The sequence below is a fragment of the Anabrus simplex genome, chromosome 1 (assembly GCF_040414725.1).
Source record: "Anabrus simplex isolate iqAnaSimp1 chromosome 1, ASM4041472v1, whole genome shotgun sequence".
NCBI lineage: Eukaryota > Metazoa > Arthropoda > Insecta > Orthoptera > Tettigoniidae > Anabrus > Anabrus simplex.
In genome coordinates, this window is record NC_090265.1 from 1,222,117,495 (window position 1) to 1,222,140,357 (window position 22,863).

The window sequence follows — 22,863 nt, forward strand, 5'->3', positions numbered from 1 at the left end:
TGCATGAGGCAAACTGGCAAGCGGCTTTGTTATTGCTTCACTTGAACCTTTAGTGGAAAGTTGAAATCTTTGTAAAGTGACCCTTGTGAATTATGTTTGACATTAAATACATTTCTATATTCAGTTGTATTATTTTGTTCTCTAGCATCTGTAATCTGTACAATTGGCGCTACAAGAAATTGGGTAACCTTGCACACGTTGAGCATTGGCCAGAATATCGTGTTGCCAATGCTGGATTTTGGTACGATTTCCAGTTGGTCAACGTGGAAGATTTCAATGGTGTTGGCGAGTCTGAACCAAGTCCATACTTTTATCAGGTAACAAATGACAGGAAATAATGAATTTTAAACTAATATTTTGTCACTTGCTGCATGAAATTTGCATGTGCCATCAATTTTTCCTTGCAGAACAAGTTGCAAAAGCCTGTACTTCTTGCCACACATGGTGTATCCAAAATACTCCAACTTTTGTTTCTTAATTGTCAGCAGAACTTCTGTCTGTGTACTCACATGTTCCAAAACTTCAGTATTTGTAATCCTTTCTTTCCATCCACGAGATACAAATTATTTGTCGATGGGTTCACATTTCAAATGCCTCTAATCATTTGCACAAGTTTGGAGTGAGTGTCCATCCCTCCATACTATAGAAGAGTGTTGAAAACACACAACATTGCAATGTGTGAAGTCTGCGTCCAATGCTGAGGTATTTATTGGTATTGTGTATCTGATATTATTGATACATTCATCATTTATACAGATTCTGATACCCACATGCTGATCAACTACTTCTATCAAAGTCACTTCAGAACAGATATTATATACTAGCATGGATTGAACACATCCTTGTGTGACACCTCTACAGATCTCTACCTTTTCTTAAAAATAGTGTTCTTTCCACTTTCACTTCAGCTTTCTAGTTTCAGTACAAATTTGCAACGATTTGACTGTCTCTTCCATGTAGACTTATGTTCTGTAGTATCTCCAGTAACTTCTCATATTTTACTTTGTCGAAGGCCTTTTCATAATCTATGAAACAGGGATATACATTCTTATTAATGGCATTGGCATATGTCACAAGCCTTACATGCAGAATAAAGCATCCCCTGTTCCAAGTCCACTCCTGAAACCAAGTTGTGTTTCAGAGACCCTCTCTTTGCACTTCCAATAGATACAGGCATGAATAATCTCAGGAACAGTTTCAGAACATGGCTCATGAGATTACTAGTATGATAATCTTCACATTGTTTATCATTGGGTGTTTTTGGTAAGGTGATGAAGGTATCTACCAGTTTTGAGGAATCAGTCCACTTTGATGGACCAAGTTGAACAAGCATGTTAAGACTTCTAGAACTTGATCATCTGGTCCTTTAATAATTCCATGTGGTTATCATCTGGACCCATAGGTGTAATTCTGGGGTGACAAGGGATGGCAGTTTGCATTTTCCCTCCCCAATGTTTTGAAGGAAACCAAATGTTCGTAATATTACAGACATAGAAATACATATTAAACAAGCACATTTTTCTTTACTCTGTTTAATTTAGCTCACTGAAACAAAACAATCATTGCAGAATTGTATAGTTTACTGATATTATTATTATTATTATTATTATTATTATTATTATTATTATTATTATTATTATTATTATTATTATTATTATTATTATTATTATTATTATTATTATTATTATTATTATTATTATTATTAGCCACATTGGACCACTTGAGCCTTCCATGTACACTTTTTCTGTGAAGGTTGTACTGTTTGCTTCTTCTTATTTGCCCAGTACTTCTTCATTCGTTCTGATCGCAGTGTTCTTAATTCATCTGAAATCTCTACAGGCCTTCTGTGCATCATTTCAGTCGAAAATTTGTGATTCTTCAGAAGGGTGGTAATTTTATTCTTGTTCTCTGCATCTGTAATTTCGAGTCCAACTGTTTTGAGATCCTCTTGAATTTCTTTGATCCAATGACCTCCTGTCGTTTTTCTCAGATTTCTCATCACTAGTTGTTGTAAAACCCTGTTTTCTGGTAATCATAAGATGTGAAAGAAATAAGAGATTCTTTTATTCTTCATCGTGCTGGTAACTGGGTCAGTCTCTCAATAGTTTCATTGGGGAGGATTCTTCAGACTCCTTCAACCTGGTACTTCTTATTTATGCAAGTTCTAATAATTCTTCTTTCAGTTTTGACGAGCTGATCAGTCCTTCTTTCATTTTTAATTTGGAACAAGGTTTCACAAGCATAAGTGGCTTCGGGCAAAGTTACAGTTTTGTAGTGTTGGATCTTAGTGTCTATTGAGAAGCATTTTTTGTTATAAATTGACCAGGTTAGAAATTGTGCTTTTTTCATTTTGTTTGTTTTATTTATCCCTGTTGCTTTCTTGCTTGAGTTATGCATGATGATTTCTCCAAGGTATTTAAATTGTAGGACTATGTTAAATTTTTGACCATTTATGATGTCTTTGTTTATGTCAAGGAGTTTCATTGGCATGATCTCAGTTTTCTCAAAGGCTGTTTGTAATCCTATTTTTAATGCACTTTTCTGGAGACTGGTGATCTGAGCACGGACTTCTTTCATGTCAAGGGCTAAAAGAGCTAAATCATCTGCAAAACCCAGACAGTTTGTCCTTATTGAGGGTTTTGCTCCAGTTTTGATTTTAGGTGGGTTTTCTTTTTGCCAAATTTTCATGATGTAATCTAGAGCCACACTGAAGAGCAATGGGGATAATCCGCCACCTTGTCTGAGGCCTGCATTTATTGTAAAAGTATTTAACATTTCTCCCCAGAACTTTACCTTTGAAACTGTGTTGGTTAAAGTTAGTTCAATAATTTTTGTTAATTTAGGATGAAGGCCGTATGATCTGAGGATTTTTAAAAGAGTGGGTCTGTGTATACCATCATAAGCCTTTTTGAAATCTATGAGTGAAATAAACAGCTGTTTATTTCTGTATTTGTAATATTCCATTATTAGTTTCAGGCTGGGAATTTGGTCTGGGCAACTTCTGTGTTGGCAAAATCCTCTTTGGTATTCTCCAAGTTGTGGTTCCAAAATGTTTTTTTATCCTATTGTAAATAACGTGGGAAAAATTTTTTGTAAGTGCAGTCCAAAAGGGTTATTCCTCTGTAATTGTCTGCATTAGTTTTGTCCCTTTTTTTGAATAGTGATTGGATTATGCCTGAGGTCCAGTGTTCTGGGATTTTCTCTGTGATCCACATTTTTATTAGATGCTGATGTAAATTTATGATTGCTGGTTTCTCTGCATTTTTCCAGAATTTTGCAAAGACTAGGTCTTCACCATATGCCTTATAATTTTTTAGTTCCTTAATTGTGAATTCTACCTCTTTGATAGTTGGAGGATCTATTAGATCTGGGGTGGTTAAAACGGGTGTGTCAATATTTACTTCCAATGTTTCCAGTGGGTTATCACAATTTAAATGTTTGTTGAATGTCTCTGCGAGGATCTCTGCATTTTCTTGATTACTATGGGCTAACCTTCCTGATTTATCTTTCAGCATTAATATGGGGGCTCATATTTTTAAAGGTATTTGCCAAAGGTTTTATAATAATCTCGTGTTTTTGGTTAAAACTCTCCTCTATCCTTTGTAAGGTATTTTTAAGATATTTGGTTTGTCTGATGATTTTATGGGTTGACTTTCTTTGTTTTATTAGTTCTAAATTTGATTTGTTTGATTTTAGGGCTTGATGATTTATCCAAGCTTGGTGTCTTCTCTCAATCGCCTGGTCACATTCTTCATCCCACTATTCATGCTTTTTCTTAGGATGTGTTGGAGCTAACTCTTCTGCTATCGATTTTAGTTTGGTGATTAGTTCTTCTATGTTTTAGTGTTGACAGATCCTTCTCCTGTTTTCCTATAGTGCTTCCTATTATTTATTAAGGTGGTAGAGTCAATGTTTTTCCTATTTTTATTTGTAGGTCTTTTCTTAACCATTAGTGTTCATTTTATTTTGATCTTAACAACATAGTGATCTGACCCTGAGTCTTCTCCCCCTCAGGACTTTGATATTGTAGATTTCATGGTGGTAAAATTTATCCATGCAAACGTGTTCCAGTTGCCATTCACCTTTTCGGAAATCAGGATGTTTCCAAGTTTTTAATTTGTGAGGTTTCCTTTTAAAGAATGTTGATTTTGAGATAAGATTGTGGTTTCTGCATAATTCAACCAATCTTTGACCATTTTTATTTGTCCTCTTATGTGCTGGCCATTTTCCAATGATATCTCAGTACCTTCTTTCTTATCCCAGTTGTGTGTTGAAATCGCAAGGAGAATTTTAACGTGTGATGGAGGTATGTTGATTAAAGTTTGATCCAGGAGATCCCAAAATTTTTGTGCTGCTTCTTTATCCTTTAGAGTGTTATTTTTCTGATTAGTGGGATCATGTACATTGATAATTGTGTAGATTTTATTTGCAGATTTCAGAATTAGTGTTGCAAGTCTGGGGGATTGAGATTTAAATTCCATGACTGAATCTATGATTTTGAGATTTATTAGAAATCCATTACCAAACTGCGAACAGTTTTTCATCACTCGTTTTCCAGGGATTCCTTTATACAGTCGGTACCCTTGTGATTCTATTGGGTCTTGATCACTATTCCTTATTTCTTGAAGGGCCATGATTAGATGGCAGTGACAATCTTTAATTTTCCAATTTAAAAAAAAAAATATATTTTAATGCTATTTGTTCGAGGCGTCGGCCCATGTGGATCTTTTGCCCCTACTGGCAGCATATTGTATGAACCTGCATGTAATTGGAATGGCGGTAGTGTGGAATATTGTGTGTGAGGAAAGGAAGATTAAGGACGTCACAAACACCCAGACCCCAGGCCAGGGATATTAATCATTACAATTAAAAAACCCTGACCCAGCCGGGAATCGAACCCGGGGCCGCCGGGTAACAGGCGGACATGTTGCCCTCCACACCGTGGGGCCGGACGGCACAAAGAGTTAACATTGTGTGTTGAGAAGAAAAAGATTTGTTTATGTTTAATTCTTTGAAGTTTTTGTATAGATGCTGGCTGTTGAGTTTTCAGATGCTCCATTCCATCATAATCTTCTGAATGACAGCCCACCGCATCTGAATGCTGTCTTTTCTGCAAATATATTATTGCAGTCGGTGAAATTCTTCTTCAGAAGACTTTTCATGGTCGACTGTCTAAGGTGTTACCTTGAGATGAGGATAAATCCTCCAGTTACAATTCTAAATGTTATTTAGAAAGGTGAAGATGAAAGATGAAGGATGATTTTATGAAATTGTGAAGAAGGCTTTCTGCCTTATTTCATCCTAGTTGTTCAGGACTGGGAGTAGGCATTTCCTCCATATCCCGCAAACATTATGGTTTTCCCGCCAATACTCGGGTAGCTGATTGCAGTGGTTTCCCACTGGGCGATGGAGTCGCCACATCCCTACTCCCCTCCCCCCTCAGTTTTAATTTAAACATCTCTAATAAGTTCTGGAAAAATGCTGACAGGTGGGCGCTGAACATCACAGTTGTGGCTCTACTCAACTGTCTCAATGATTAGATATTCAGATTACCTACTGTACACGTATTTGCCAGGTGGTGGAGACTCTTTTTGGTTAAGTTACAGTGTAGTGTTTGTCTCATGCATCTCCTGTAGTTTTTTAATGGCTGTTCTGTTTTGCTACATTTTCAATATTTTTAACAGCTAAATGGTATTTATTTTCTTGGGTTTAATACATGCCAGTTTGCTTAATATTTATTACAATAATTTTAGTCAAAATTTTATCTTTATGTAGAAACATTTTTCAGATTTGACTATCAATTTTACTTGTAAATAAGTGGGTACAGTTATATAGATAACTTAGAGGCCACTTTGTCGACCCTGCCAGTGGTAGACAAGCCAATACTCTGTTAAAAACTATGGAGGATTTTACCTTTTTTATTTGACTTGATTTTACTCAGAAAAAGTTCTAGCGCAATGTAACTCCTTATCAAAGACTGTACAGTCTAGCAGTGGCACCTACAAAGTTGTAAAATCAGTGAACAGGAGGATACTTGATGTTTTACGATCTTTTAGAACTGAAGAATTTTTTACTCAATATTGTTCAATCATTGCATGCAGGTAGTTGAGAAATGTGGATGTGGATTTAGACCAACAGAGTTGCCAAGAGAAGGCAACAATCCAACGAAAATTTTTGGTGGGAGTAGAGCTCCATTTGAGACAGTGCAACAGTACTACAAAGCTACAATGCTTCTTTCTGTTATTGATTAGTGATGGAATAATCAAATACTTTTAATAATTGAATAACCTCCATCTGATTATTTGAATAATTAAATAATCAAATGAGTTTCAAATATCATTCAGCTGCATTGCAGAGAAAAATCGGATATGTCATGAATAGAGCCCAGATATCCATGTTAATGCATGTTCTTAAATAAGCTGGTTACACTTCTGAAACTTTGCAAATATTTGTTTTATGACTAATCATTTCCAATTAACCCTACTTTTTCCGTGCATGTTTGCATGTGTTGGCCTTTTTGGGCGAAAATTCATGCATAATGCATATTTTGAAAATTTTGGATTTAATAGCGAATAAGTAGTCATTTATATTGGATTATATGACATGTCTTCTGACTTTGACGCATATATCATATTAACTTACATGATAGTACCCTTTTTTTTTGAACATGGGTTTGCAGAAGTTGGGACCTTATGTCCACGTTATTTGTCAATTACTGAGAGAGAAAGAAAATGTATTCCTGGTATACTACTTGACAACCAAAGTTAGCCAAGTTAGCAAAGTTAGCCAAGCACTTTCATATCTGTTGCTTGAGTAAACATTGACATAAACGAGGAGACCCTGCGTTGACCGCTCTAATCCTTAGAAATATGGTGTCCTAGTTAAAACTGAACCCTAAATTTTGCATTACTAAATGCTATTTCTTTTTTCGTCTATGTTAGATGAAGAAATCAAAACTTGAATCGCACTACTGTGACATGGTGTTACTGAGATAGCAGCTTACAAAAGTTGGTTTTGCACTGAATCCTGTTTTGTTTTCCTGGAATCTGCTACACTGAACTCCGAACTCTCACTGTTCACACGTCTGAGGCCAAAATAATTGAGAAAAGAAGGGAATTGGAAAGCAGCATGCTTACACACTTCAAATTGTAATTCAGTGTTGGACTGTGCTGTGAAGTGTTGGTGCCATGCAACCTGTTAAAAGTCTAGGAAGAGACCTTATGTCTAAATGGATTGAGGAAAGTAATTTCCAAGGTAATTTTTGAGAAGACAGTACTTCAGATATACTTCGTCCTAAATGTCTTCATTTAAGCATGAACCGGTCTCTTGTAACGTAGAAAGATCATTTTCTGTGTTCAGATAAATGAATGAACTTCAATGAAGAAAATGTGGAGAAATTAGTTGTTATACAATGTTTCAAAAGGAAGTGAAAATATAACAATCTTGAACTGAATTTTGATAGTACATATTTTCCAGTTTATTGTGCATGTTCCATTATTTGACAGTGCATGGAAAACCGGGCCCTAGTCATGAATAAAGCTTTTGGTTTAAGTGTGTCAGATGGATAAAATTGATTGAAATAAGTGAATAGATGAACTCTTATGAAAAATTGAAATATACTTTTTTTGTTTTCCCCAAACGTTGAAACTAAATGAGTGAGTGAACTGTCTTAATCTTTAATATCTGTAAAATAAAGTTCCTTATTTAAGTAAATGCCATCTTCTGACCACCTAACAGAAAAGCCCCAGTACTACAAATTGACAGTTTCTTTTAACTGGCAGCAGGCAATATACCTATATTAATCTTACGTCAAAGGAAAAAAATAAATTATATTACCTTTAGGATCACAGCAAAGTATCATCCTCATGTGTTGCCAACTCTAGCAATCTGGAGTCTTTTTGAAGTAATTTAGTGACAAAATTTCAAAGATAACGACTAGTGTCTTCGCCATTTAGAGAAAATTCTGGCAAATTTTAATTTATGACTTGAAAAATTTGGCGAGCCAAGTAGTCAACACTAGTATTGTGCTTGATGTAATCACATGAGCGTCATCATCATCATCGGTTTGCCCTTCCAGCGAGCCGGGTAGGGTGTTTGAAAACGAGCGTCTTCCAAAGTTGCCTATTCAGAAACATTTCATTGTCCAAGACAGATTCCCAATTCCATCCTCTTCTCTCCACGTCTTCCCTCAGTTGGTCCATCCATCTTCTTCTTGGTCTTCCAGCTGGTCTTCTACCTGTTATTCTCTTTTCCAAATAAGCACATGGTAACCTTGTGCTATTCATTCGTTTAACATGCCCAAACCATTTAAGTCTAGATGACCTAAGTCTTTCCTCCATTGATTCATTTAGACCTAGATTAGATCGGATCTCATCATTTTTCACATGATCAAGTCGGGTCTTTTGGAGGGCAGTTCTAAGAAATTTCATTTCACAGGCTTGAATCCTACTATAATCCTTTGATGTTAGTGTGCAGGTTTCCAGAGAATATGTAAGGATAGGAATGAAATATGACTTGTACAGGGTCATTTTTGTTCTTTGTGGGACTTTCTGATCCCATAGTAGGTGTCTAACGATGCTGTAAAAGTTAGAGCCTTTGGTTACTCTGTTTGTTATTTCTCTCTCAGCTCTGTTATTACTAGCGATTACGCTTCCTAAATAACTGAATTGGTGTACTACTTCAACTTGGTGGTCCTGTATTTTTATGTTGCATTCTGTATAATGTCTGCTGATTTTTAATGCTACTGTTTTTGATGGGTTCAATTTCATTCCATAGTCATCAAACTTCTTACATCATGCATTCAGATTATTTTGCACTCCCTCCTCTGTTTCATCCCATATTGCCACATCGTCTGCAAACACCAGAGCCTGAAGATCTTTATTACCTTTTCCTTTTAGTTCCTTTAAAATGGTATCCATAACTGCTATGAATAGAAGTGGTGACAAGGCACTTCCCTGTTGTACTCCTTTGGTTGTATTGAACCATTCAGAGTGACCATCTCCAATTCTGACACAACTTTTACAATTACTATATAGCATTTGGATCTTCCTAATAAGGTACTCTGGTACACCAAGTTTTCTAAGACTTTTCCAAATAGTTGATCTAGGAACATTATCATACGCCTTTTCAAGGTCCATAAACACAATAATTAGGTCTTTTCCTCTTTCCCAGTGTTTCTCTGCCAACATCCTCAAAGCAAATATCAGATCTGTTGTGCTTCTTCCAGTCCTAAAACCATGTTGTTCCTCTTCTAAGATAGGCTCTAGTGTATCCCTTACTCTGGCTTCAATGATCTTCTCCATAATTTTAAGGCCGTGTGATAGGAGGGTAATGCCTCTGTAATTTTCACTTTTCCTTCTACTCCCTTTCTTAAAGATAGGAACTATCACCCCTTTTGTCCAATCTTCAGGTATTTCATTATCCTTCCATATTGTTCTGAGAACTCTATACAGCCACTGTATTCCGGGTGGACCAGCAGCTTTAATCATGTCAGCTGTAATTTCATCAGCTCCTGCTGACTTACCACTTCTCATCCTGTGGAGAGCTTGCTCTACTTCTGTCCATGTAATTGGGATATCTTCCTCTATTGTTTTCTGTCCTACATCCTCAACAGAGATCTCTTTAGGGCCATTTAGGAGCTTGTCAAAATACTGCCCCATTGTATCCGTGATATCTTTCATATTGCGAACTATATTCCCATCTGCTGTCTCCATGAGCGTGAGCGTGTGATGCAATATATTAATCTATGCATTTTAAGTAAAATCATCTGAGTGCATGATTCATTCACATGTGTGGAGCATGAGTTCATATTTTTTGGGAGGCTTATCAGAGAACAATCCTCCCACCTACACACTTCTTGCCCACACACGTCTTGTAAGGGAATGGGGATAGTTAATTTTAATTTCCCTATGATGAGATTGACAAGTTGATGACAGCATTTGAATCACTTTTCATTCAGTTATTTCAAAAGCATCCACTATTCTATTGCCTCGTTCATTCCAATGGAGTTTCGAATGAATAATAATAAACAATTGAATGGAAAAAATTGATTGAATAACCAAAAGAATAATCAAATGGAAAAATATAGTCAAATAAAGTGAAATAATCAAATACACTAAGCGATTATTTTGTATTTGATTATCCCATCACTATTATTGACATATGTAAGCAAGGGATAGACACCAGACTTCAAGAAAATAACATAGATGTTTTCAACCATTTAAGTGAAGCTCTAAATGGAAGTGAAGCCAATGTGGCCAGTGTAAAATACATTTGTAAATTTAACACTTTGTAAAATGTGTTTGTAAATTTTACACTTTGGACAAGAAACTTCTTCTTTTTACATTCGATTATTCTTTTGGTTATTCAATCAATTTTTTCCATTCGATAATTTTTTATTATTCATTCAAAACTCCATTGGAATGAATGAGGCAATAGAATAGTGGATGCTTTAGAAATAACTGTTTGAGCTGCAGGATTTACTTTACATAATGGAAGAATTTAAAAAATTTCCAACAAAGAGCTGCCGATTTGTAGAGAAGTATTTGAAACATACGTTCACTCTCATTTTATAATTGCAATGAATTCAGCAACCTATGAGAGGTATTTTTAATCCTTGCGGTGTTTAGAACTATATTGCAAGAACACGATCGCCCAGGAGAGGTTATCCTCTTTGACTATCAAAGAGAGTACTGATGTCACTACAGTATTTCAAAAGTAATTCATGATTTTAATTCAAATTGAAAGAGAAGGCTTCATTTTATGTAAAAAGTACGATGTCATCAGAAAAAAGTTTTGTTTCTTGTCCATGTTGTCTGCTTGATTTTTACTTTTACAGATAAAAACAGGCTGAGTAACAAATACATTTGAATTAGATATACTTTTTAATTTTGAGTGAATCATCTTTACGTTACAGAGGTTTGATTATTCTTCTCCTTCTTTTATGACTGCATAGGATCACTTTAGTCAGTCCATCGTTCAGGTCTCTTTGAAGGGATTGTTCGGGCTTTGCAGTCCTCCCAGCACTTCTTCAGACGCTCCGATCTTCGTGCCCTTTCCTCGGTTGAAAATATGCGTGTTGTTGGTTTGTTTCGTGTAAGGGTAACACGGAGGTTTTTATTCTTGAGTTTTGTATTCAATTTTATCTTATTTGTGGTGTTTCTGTTGTAAGGCCTTGGCTCTCTCTCTGTCTCTCTCTCTCTCTCTCATTGTGGACTTGGCAGAGTTTTATGACTGGATGCCATTTCTGATGTCATCCCTTCTCCTTTACCCGGGCTTGGGAATGACATTAGGACTTCCAAGGAGTAACCCTAGCCCACTGCAATTTATCATTGAACATGTTCAGTTATTGTCATCTGCTGATACTTGTATCTGAATATTCATTGCTCTCCTGCAATTCTTTCATTATGTGCATGCTCTCTATTGATGTCTTTGATGCCTTAACAGACCAATCCTGGCATGAAACATGCAGTCACATCGATTGCACTTAATGGAAGATGTGGCTGGGCCTGGCGTATAATACGTCTCTAACATTTCTCTTCTGCCTGTCTTTAACGTTCATGTTCAAATTGTGCAACAGCAGCTGAAGTGGTAGTGCGAGAGTGATTACGATCTTCTGCAGTGGCACAGCAGTTACACGGATTAATGTTTGTACTTCTCGAGGTCTTTTTAAGCTTATTCTTAAAGCACTTCGGAGGGATACCATAGGGTCTCCTACCTGTACTAAGTTCACTATACAGGTTTGTCGAGGAAGCTTGTTGTCATTCATACGCTGAACATGTCCAATCCATCTGAAATTTATAACCACCGATGGTAGCCTCTATACTGCTCACCTTTGGCTTCTCAATAACTGTTGTATTCTGTAGGTAGTCATCACATCTGATGTTCATAATGGATCTCTGCTTCTGTTGGTGGAAGCATTCTAGTTTCCTGATATCTTGGCAATATAGAGTCCAGATTTCACAGCCATGGAGCAAGGTGGACATCACAACTGCTCGATTTACTATCAGTTTGGTGTATATTCTTAGATCTTTATTCAGGAAGACATGATGTGTGAGACCTCTAAAAGCTACAGTGGGCAGCATGAATAAATACACTTTGTATACTTCATTACATTTTGCATTCTCATCTGAACTTTGGTTATCCTATCGCTTATGCAATCCACCATTTCCACACTCTCTTCAAGGGTTCCTTTAATTATAATCCCAACTCCATTTCTTGTCTCTTGCTCTCGTCTTCAATCTGGTATGTATCTCTTCTTCATTTTCTTTCTTCATTTCCCCTTCACTTTTACTTTCCTCAGTCCCATCATTGCTACATCCTCTTTCTCCATAAAATCAGATCAGAGAACTCTTCTGCTTTCTCTGCCAGGGTTATCACATTGATAATCCATGCTTTCACAGTGTTGGTTACTGGTTGCTGGTTTTGTCGTACCATCATAAGTAGCCTATGAGACGATAATTTCGTATTCATACTGTGACAATGAAGGCCGTAGGTCTGGGGGAGGGGGTCAGCTGAAGTCAGTAATGCAGGTGAGAGGCAATAATGCTAGTGTAGCAGTGACTGTGTGTGAGGGGCCCAGCAGCATGGAAAACAATAGCGCCAGTGATTTGTTGAGGATCGGGACAAGAGAGCTCCTGGAAGGAGCTGGAACTTGATTCACAATGGATGAGGCACCCAGAATGATCTAGAAGTGGAAACTACGAAATTCTTCTGCAGGCCTTTGTAAGGAACAAGGTGGCGAAGACTAGTCAGTCTTGAGTGAGTCAGCCTCAAGTCTGTCAGTCGCAAGTGAACGTAAGCAGTTATGAGACAGTCGTTAGATAGTAAAACATGCTACCTCTCTGGGTAATAATTTTAGTTGCAGGTTTTCAGGGTCCTTAAAACTAGTCAAATAAAATGAAGGAAAATAAATATTTTTGAAGGGAAGCTTTTATACTGTAAATGCTGTCTATTCTTTCTTCCTGCAAATGAACTTTGACTATTCTCAAATATTATTGTCAGAGTCTTTATGTGTTATGTATTCAATAAGATATGTAACTTCTATTTCAGAACTTGGCAGAAGCTGAGTACTGTGTTGCTGTCTTCATGTACATGCGTCTGTTGGGCTACCCAGCTCACAAGATCTCGATCCTCACTACTTACAATGGACAGAAGCATCTTATTCGAGATGTTATCAACATCAGATGTTCTACCAACCCTTTGATAGGCCGTCCACATAAAGTTACTACAGTGGACAAGTACCAAGGCCAGCAGAATGACTACATATTGCTTTCCCTCGTCAGGACACGGGCAGTGGGTCACTTGCGAGATGTTCGTCGTCTTGTGGTAGCTATGTCTCGAGCTCGTCTGGGACTGTATGTCTTTGCTCGTGTCTCCCTCTTCAAGAATTGTTTTGAGCTTACTCCAGCATTCAGTCAGGTATTTATCATTTTTATATTTTAACAGTAAGAACATTTGTTTCATTTTATTTTGTAGGGACACAGAGTACCATTATAAGAAATAATTATAGAACATTAAATTCAGCAGTCATAGATTAATGCAGTCATCACCACCACCATCATCATCATTTTCCAACTCCAGTTTCCGGGGTGTGGTGGTGAAGCACCGACCATCTCTTCTTGTCTGCATACATCTTCTGTTCCAGGACATCTTCCCATTTGAGACCTCTCTCCTCCACACCTGATTTCACTGTATCTATCCAGCATTTCCTTGGCCTTCCCCTTTGTCTTTTTCCTTTTTCCTTGGACAATAAGGTCAAAGAATTTTGTGGCAACTCGCTCTTCATTCTCATAATGTGCCCGTACCACTGAAGCCTACGCTTCTTTATCACACTGGTAATAGGGATCTTAATGCCAGCTACCTTCCTGTTTACTTCATTCCTGATTTTGCCCTTTCGAGTAGTTTGATTCATAGTTCTAATGAATCTCATTTCTACTGCCTGAATTCTACTGTATTCTGCAGTACTTTGAGCATTTTTTGTTCTTTCATTCAGAGAGTTAGTGATATTGTAGCACACAGAAATAGTGCCTCAGTACAGTTTTTAGAATCTGTTTGCAGAAGATCTCAAATAAATATGGATTGGTCTGCTGGGCACCACTCATTAGATTGAATATTGTAATATTATTCAATTGTTATTTCTCTTAAAATATGCTATTGTTGGCTCATATTTTCTACATCTACATCTACATCTGCAGGTTGACTCCCATGGGTCACAAATCTGATGGGTGGGGTCTGTGAACTATGCTTGAAATGAATTTTGTTTAAACTTGATGACATCAATCCATCTGTTGTTGTTGTTGTTGTTGTTATTATTATTATTGTTGTAATTATTATTATTATTATTATTATTATTATTATTATTATTATTATTATTATTATTATTATTATTATTATTATTATTATTATTATTATTATTATTATTATTGACATAATACTATATAGGCTTTTGGGCTTACGCCGTGTCAAGAAAATGTGAAATTCTTTACGTTTCGCAGAGAACTGTGCTCTGCATCTTCAGAAGAAATCTTGACTGTCCACAAGAAAGGCTTCTTAAACAATGACTCTTTAAAATTTAGATGTTATAATAGAAGTGGAAATAGTATATTCATTTGCCACCAGATGGCTGCCAGGACATGGCACAATGCTAGCGTTCGAAGCGGAAGCTGTCCGAAACATAGAATCACTCTAAGCGGTTCACATAAACGTGTGTACGTAACATATGACATTGACAGGTGTATGATATAGACACAAGCCTGGAATGAAACATCTGGCGATGAGGAACATACAAATTTGAAAAACACCGAGATGAAATATCAATAGTGAAAGGACAGGGAAGGGAACTACCTACATACATTCTTAATGTCTGGCAACCAGGTATTACTTAATTGATAGCCGGTGTCCCTGTTGAAATTGTTAGGACTTCTACGTATTTCCACAGCTTCCCGTATAATCCTGGACCTGTAGTGTCTAGTGTGGGTAAGAGCTCGAGCATCGTGGAACATGACATCATGACCCGACGATAGAGCGTGCTCAACTATTGCCGATTTGTCTGGTTGGTTGAGACTAATATTACGTTCGTGTTCTTTGATACGGGTACCAATGGACCGGCATTTTTGGCCGATGTATACCTTACCGCAAGTACAGGGAGTTTCGTATATCCCAGGATGTAAAAGTGGGGACAATTTGTCCTTGGTTTTACTCAGACTGTGAGAAATTTTAGTGGTGGTGCCAAACACGGTTTTTATATTGTGTTTGCGGAGGACCTTGGCAATTCGATCTGTGGTGTTGTGAATGTAAGGCAAGTAAGCAGTTCCCTTCACTTCTTCCTTCTGTGAGCTTTGCTTAGTCGTTTCTCTGGGATGCAGGGCACTATGAATCTGCAAATCGTTGTAGCCATTACCTTTGAACGCGACTTTGAGCGTATCCATCTCCACGTGGATATGTGATGGCTCACAAATTTGTCTCGCCCTCTTGGCGAGTGTCGTGAGAATGCCTTGTTTTTGTGCTGGATGGTGGTGAGAATCTGCATGAAGATAGTGATTTGTGTGGGTAGGCTTACGATAGATGGTATGTCCTAAGGAGCCGTCCGGTTTCTTTCTTATTAGAACATCCAAGAAAGCAAGGCATCCGTCCGACTCCATCTCCATAGTGAATTTTATTGAAGGATGTTGCTGATTTAGGTGGTTTAGAAATAGATAAAGTTTCTCGCGACCTTCTGTCCAGACCACAAATGCATCATTATATACCTCCACCATATCATAGGTTTGACGGGCGCCGAAGCAATAGCCTCCTCCTCAAAATGCTCCATAAAGAAATTAGCCACTACGGGTGAAAGTGTGGAGCAAAATAATAATCATTTAATATGATATGGATATCTTATTGCACTATGTACTTAGTAAGCTTTGTTCGAGTTCATTCCAATGCTGATAAGTTCGCATAATATGTGCGATGTTAAAGATTGATCCAAGAAAACTGTTGGCAATACTGGCTCCAACAGCATGTTCAGATTGTTCAGTATTCATAATGGCTGCCAGCTGTGAGCAAGATGTTGTGACACTTGAGTCCCCTGTGAAATACTTTAAAGCTAACAAAAGTGGAGAAAAATTAAGTAGGAAATCTAAACCAAATTGTTTTAAACGTTTACAGTAGCCTATGAGATTAGAATCCACTGTGGACTGTGGAAGACGTGAAAAAGACCGTGCAGCTCACCAGCATTTCTGTGTACAGTGTTTATGTAGCTCGCTTGGAATTTAAACTCCACGGAAAATCCAAGTCTCCTGCGAAAGGTCGATGTGTCAGCTTAGTTCAAACTATGCACTCGCCGTAAATAAAACAGGAAGGACCTTAACACTGTATGGGAATAGGATCCTTGGAATATTCGATGATGATGATGTTGATAATAATAATAATAATAATAATAATAATAATAATAATAATAATTTGTACTTTACTTTATATTCGTAACCGCCCCTCTACCTGCAGAAATGTTGTCATGAGGGGATCATGAGTTCGTTTTTACCTTCCGAATGACGAGACAACAATATTTACAACATTCCTGTAAACATTGTATTTTGCAATCCCACTCATGGGTGGGTTTTTCAGCTTTTTGAACTGTGAGAAACTGCCACTGACAGTCGTTGCACGATAGCGGAATCGTATACTTATGTTGCAAGTCTCCATGTGCCTCACACAAATTGCATTATGAAATAAAAATAAACCTTGCTTCTCTTGCCTCGGTATTCGTCAGTAATCTGTAGGTTTTACATGGCCAATAAAGGAATCAGTAGGTATGGTACGTAATCAAATACAGCTGTGTGAAAGGAAGTGATTTTGTTTGATGCTTCACTATTTCAGAATGAAGTACTTGTCAGATAGACGTACGACATTAATGATAAGCTGGTTGTGACAGAGATGGAGAACGTTGATGGGAAGGGGGAACAGGGAATGTGCTCATATGCGGAAGGATACTTTCCCTAAGCTCTTGAGTTGAATTTCAGTATAAGACTGAGGAGGAAGCTAGAGGGAGAAATGGAAGAACAGTATGGTTTTAGGAAAGACAGATCAACGTTTGACTTGATCTTTACATTAAGACATATGATGGAGAAAAGATGGGAGTTTGGAAAAGACATAGTGATGACATTTATTGACATTGAGAAAGCTTATTACATTGTGCCCAGACAGTTAGTATGGGACACATTAAGGAAAAAACAAGTTAACAGAGTGGAAGCGCAAATGATAAAAGCTATGTACAAAAATTGTACTGTGAAGACTAGTATAGGAAAAACAAAATGGTTTAAAGTTGAAACTGGTCTCCGACAGGGAAGTGTACTATTCCTCCATACTATTCATCATAGTCATGGATGAAATTCATAAGAACATTAAACAGAGATTGGGGAGAGAGGCAACAAAAGCCATGTTGTTTGCAGGTGATATAGTGATATGGTGTGAGGATGATATGAAAGTGCAAAAACAAGTAGATGTATGGAATCAAGAGATAGAAAAATTTGGGATGAAAGTAAGCACAGAGAAAAGTAAAACAATAGTGATGACAAGGGGAAGGAAGGAAGGAAGGAGGGAAGAAAGGAAGGAAGAGGAAAGATAAAGCTGAATGGTAAAATTCTGGAAGTTGTTAAAAGTTTCAAGTACTTGGAAGTGTGATCACAGAAGATGGAAAGATAACTGAGGAAATTGGGAAAAGAATACAAAAAGTAAACAGCTTCTACCAGAGTGTAAGGTGTATTTTGTGGAACCAAGATGTCCCAAAAAAATTAAAGAAAGTATAATATTCAACCTATTATGAACCTGTACTAACCTATGCAGCTGGATCGTGGACTACAACAAAACGAGAGGAGAGTAGAATACAGGCAGAGGAGATGAAATTCCTAAGAAGTATCGAGGGCAAGAACAGAAAGGATAGCATTAGAAATGAAGAGTTAAGGAAAAGGACAGGAATCTTCAAACTTCAAGACAGGATAGAAACAACCAAGCTTAAGTGGTATGGGCATATGATGAGAATGGGAGAATGCTGTAAAGGCTTACGGTAAATAAATAAATAATGAATGAATGAAAGAGAGAGTGCCAAAAAAAAAAAAAAAAAAAAAAGGCTTTTTCAGATAAGGTAACAGGAAAGAGATCACGAGGAAGACCCCAAAAGAGGTGGACAGATTCAGTGTGGGAGTGCATAGAGAAAGAGGGAAGGGAAGCCTGAAGATGTACTTAAAGAACGAGAAGAGTGATGGAGAGACAGGCAGCGATGGAAATCCTTGATTCCCAACCCAACCTGGGAAGCTGGAAATGGGAAATGAAGATGAGGCAAAAGAATTAAAATGTGGGCACAAAACAAGCAAAATGCAGAGATACAAGGAGACTGATGCTCACATGCATAGTCTATGAGGGTATCTTAATCACAATCGAGTTGTTTGACTCATTACATTCAATCTCATGAACTTTTAAACTGTCGCAACAGAAATATAGAGGAAAATGAAAGTTGTATTCAGTCATTATCAAAGCAAAGCAAAGTCATCTCCGCACAGGCCATGAAGGCCTTTGGAGGGGTGGAAGGTAAAGGCTTCCACCATTCATAACCTCAGCACGTGATGGGGTAGAGTGGTTAGCTCTATGCCTGGCTGCCTTTGCCCCCAGGAATTAACCTGGTACTCATTTTTGGTGTAAGCTGAGTGAACTTCAGGGCCATATGCACCTCCAGAAGTGGAAATCTAGTTTCTTAAATTTTACGACTTCCTGACGGGGATTCAAACCCACGTCCTTCCAGGCGAACAGAGTATGCCTTTACCGCCTCGGCCAGGCAGGCCCTCAATTATTATCAGACAGTGATAATTAAAATTCAATGAAAAGCACTTCTTTCTCAAGAGCAAGACGTCAATAAGAGGTGAAAGTAGCCCCTTTCACACAAGAAAAAATATTTTTATTGCAGCTCTCCAGATAAGACAAGACTTAAATCAATTATTTTAAAAGGAACATGGTTCCCAACAATCTCCAAAGAGACTGTATCCCCCAGAAATCAAAATGCCAGAGAAGCAAAGCTGACACAAACAGGAACAAATATGGAACATAAGGATGTTAAAAGGAGTTGCCATTGGGCAACTTGGCCGTGCGGTTAGAGTCGCGCAGCTGTAAGTTTGCATCCGGGAGATAGTGGGTTCAAATCCCACTGTCGGCAGCCTTGAAGATGGTTTTCCATGGTTTCCCATTTTCACACCATTCATATTCCAGGGCTGTACCTTAATTAAGGCCACAGCCACTTTCTTCCCACTCCTAGGCCTTCCCTATCCCATCGTCGCCATAAAACCTATCTCTGTCGGTGCGACGTAAAGCAAGTAGCGAAAAAAGGAGTTACCATAGTTATGGAAGCAAATAAACATGAGTCAAATGAAACAAGTAGTATTGAGAGTAAGATCCTGAAATAGGCGAATAAATTGGCTGAGCAAGCCGCAAACATAGGATAAAATAATAATAATGATAAAAGCAACATCCATAAGGCACTGAAAAATAATACACACACACACACACTCACACACCAAATATGCAAAGTAGAATAAATAATATAGTATCAAGACATGCGACGATAACAACCATAACAGCATGACAAGAGTCAGTCAGTGGCTTATGAGCTTGATCCAAGAGCACAGATCAGGTATCTGGGTCACTGCAATATAGGCCAGGCTCACCCAGTCAACACCATAACTAAATAACGACACACACGCTACATGATATATTCATATTGCACTTAAAGGCAAACATAAATCATACAACATTAGTGTAAAACCATATTACAGAACATAAGCTCAAGCCAGACGTCGAAGCCAAAGAGAATATAGAAGGTCTCCAATTCCAAAAACCACAAGCAAACTCATCACACACACGGATCAAATGGTTCACACATGGATCAAATGGATCAGTGTTATCTTCTGCCCCTATGTAGGAATGATTACATAACAAGCAAACATGAAGAAAAGGAAAGACAACTGAAATAAGTCAGCAGCAAATAAATAAAAGAATAATATACAGAACAGGGATCTCTCAGCACACTAAACCAGCATAACTATGGCAAGTCAAGGAGAGGAAAATAAGATAAATACCTGAAGTTTGAAGGAATAGAATCCATAGATTATAAGTAATAATATACATTGACTCAAAACAGAGAGTCATACTGGATAAATTATGAATATTTTAAAAATACCAGTTAAAAGAGACGAGAATCAGCTCGTAGCTCAGTGCCTCCATCTTTTTAACCCAAACCATTCTTGTGTCTCGAGCAGAGAGTAAACAAATTAAAGATTTTTTAGAAAGAAATGCTTTGGCAATCCTTCATTACACAAGCTGCCATCTGTCGAATCAGGATGAACTACACGTCAAGTCAGAGAACATTAACCAGCCACAATCAACTGATCTATGACATCATAAAGAATGCTATATCAGAAAGTAAAATATGAAGGTAATTAGGTGTGGCACAAAACTCAGCCCATAGCGATTGGTACAGATTTTGAAGTCCAGGCTAGAATGAATTAATAGAGCTGTGCTGTTGCCAGCAGTCCCAGCCAATTGTCAGCATAGACTTGTTGCCTTTTTACTGTAGTGGCAGATATCATGATTTACTTCCTTTTTGGAAGGGGAGACTACATCTGTGACACGTTCTCTTCACACTTTCTTCTTGAACCATTTTCAGAAATATTTGTGTAATTTTTCCTTTGTCTTCTGGGAGAACTGTCTTATTCAGATGAAGTATTTCATTAAGATTTAATTGAATTCTCTGTGTTTTTTAGCTGATGGTTCGTCCTCTGAAGCTGCACTTAGCTCCCCACGAATCATATCCTTGTCAGAGGTCAAATAACACTCATCCACAAGGTGCTCCGCATGAAGTTGAAGATATGCCACAGATGGCTGCTTTTGTATATGACTTCTACATCCAGAAAGTTCAAGCTATGAAATCGGCTTTCTATGTAAGTATCTTCGTCCAATTTGAATTGCATTTTCTTCTCCGGCGGCTGTGCATTTCCTTTTTGTTAACTGAATAAAAATTGACCTAAAAGTATACAGTTTGTTCCTAAATTGAATAAGAAAACTCAAAAGATTGACAGAACTTCAAGGAAAATTTATTTATGAACTCAGGTCTTTAAAGTATGTGTACCACCTCTTGTAACAGCCGCAAGATTGACAGCTCCTACAGGTCTACGATGATACAGAGTATCATAAACCATTAGCTTTGCCAGTCGTAGCAGAATTATATTGTACATTGTATTGTACATTGGAGCAGAGAGTAGACTGTATGTAGTAGAATGCTAACATTTAGCAGAATTTCATATTTAGGATATAATCATTGAAAAACATTTGTTCAGTCTCTCTTTGTTTCTTGATTCTTGAGAATAAGTGCTCCTTTTAATTTGAATGTAATTTTCTTAACAATTCAGTTTGAAAGTAGTGGAAAGAACCTGTACTGTACCTTTATTTATTGCCTGTAATAAAATAGCACCTACCGCATGAGCCTTACTGCTCAGACTGTAATACAGTGGTTAAGGGAGGAGGCAGTCCATGAAGAAAGAGTATTCCAAGTACTGATTAAAATCACAACAGATCAACAGCAGGTAACTGATAACCAGACGATAGTTGTTGGATTCTTAACTCTTTCAGTGAATTATTTCTCAAGTAGGAACTGTTCCTAAATAGTCTATATGTTATCTTTCTCCTTTCATATCCCAAAACTGTCCTGCTCTGTAGTACTGTAATTTTTTTACCCCAGAGAAGAAAGTATGTGGTAAATGGAGAAACAATTGCAAACTCTGTATGTACATTGCACTATTGAATTAATTTAAAGAAAAAGAAAGAAGCCATTTTTTCAATGTCGGCATAGTTGATAGAACATATAAACCTTTCTATCCATCGAAACACGAAATGTAACATTCAGAACACTATAACATATATGTCCAACTCTTGTTCCGTTTCTTTATGGGGTCGGGTATGAAGCGAGATGATCTTTGTAGCAGGTTTTTATGACCGGATGCCCTTGCTGACGTCAACCTCATCAGAGGAGTTAATAAGATGAAATGGATAACGTGTTACAGTATATGATAGTAGGAAGGGAGAGGGTAAAACCTGGTGCCAACGCACAGCGTCCTCCTGTCAAATAGCACCAAGGCTTAACATCCTCATCCGGTGGACTAATCACCATCAACAGCATCATGCCGTCACTCCATATGAAAACTGCAGAGAGGTTTGGAATTGTATCCAAGTTTTTGGCACGCGTCTGCTGAGTAGAAATTGTATACCACCACCTCTCCTACCCTGCCAGTCGACATTCTGTTCGTGTGAATTTTTTCGACCAATGGAACCCGAACTGGTTAACCATGGTGTCATTGTTAGACCATACAGACTTGACGCCTTTGGCCACCAGACAGGCTACTTAGAACTTTATAACATACCTGTAAAATATGGACAGTTATGACTGGAATGACATGTTTTGTTCTACAAGAACATCCTCATATTCTATGAAATTGCTCTTAACCGTGCATGTATACAATATTGTTTATATTGCATAAAAGGATTGTGAATGATTGTAAATGATTCACAGTTTCTCTCACTTGTTCATAATACCACCATTTCACTTGAATATATCCATGGGTGATTTGATAGAATCTGAAGGGAACAAGTCATTCCATTCTTTACAGGTATGTTACAGTGTTCTAAGTGTTACATTTTATATTTTGACAGACTGAAAAGATTATAAGTTCTATCTTCTACTATTCAGCGAATCCATGTTGTGATTATTATTCTCCTTATAGCATTTAAAGGCAAGCAAATACATATAGAAGTTGACTGATTTATGTTTCATATAAATTGCTATCTACA

The 22,863-nt window shown here is 37.4% G+C and overlaps 1 protein-coding gene across 2 annotated transcripts in view; it reads left to right on the forward strand.

Annotated features, from left to right (window-relative positions):
* Positions 1-22,863, forward strand: part of LOC136858203 (RNA helicase aquarius) — a 686,829-nt gene that overhangs the window by 642,414 nt on the left and 21,552 nt on the right. For both annotated transcript variants that reach the window (XM_067137584.2, XM_067137585.2), the window contains exons 22-24: positions 146-317; positions 13,051-13,419; positions 20,784-20,960. In XM_067137584.2, the coding sequence (XP_066993685.1) occupies positions 146-317; positions 13,051-13,419; positions 20,784-20,960 (718 nt within the window). The remainder of the gene's footprint in view (positions 1-145; positions 318-13,050; positions 13,420-20,783; positions 20,961-22,863) is intronic.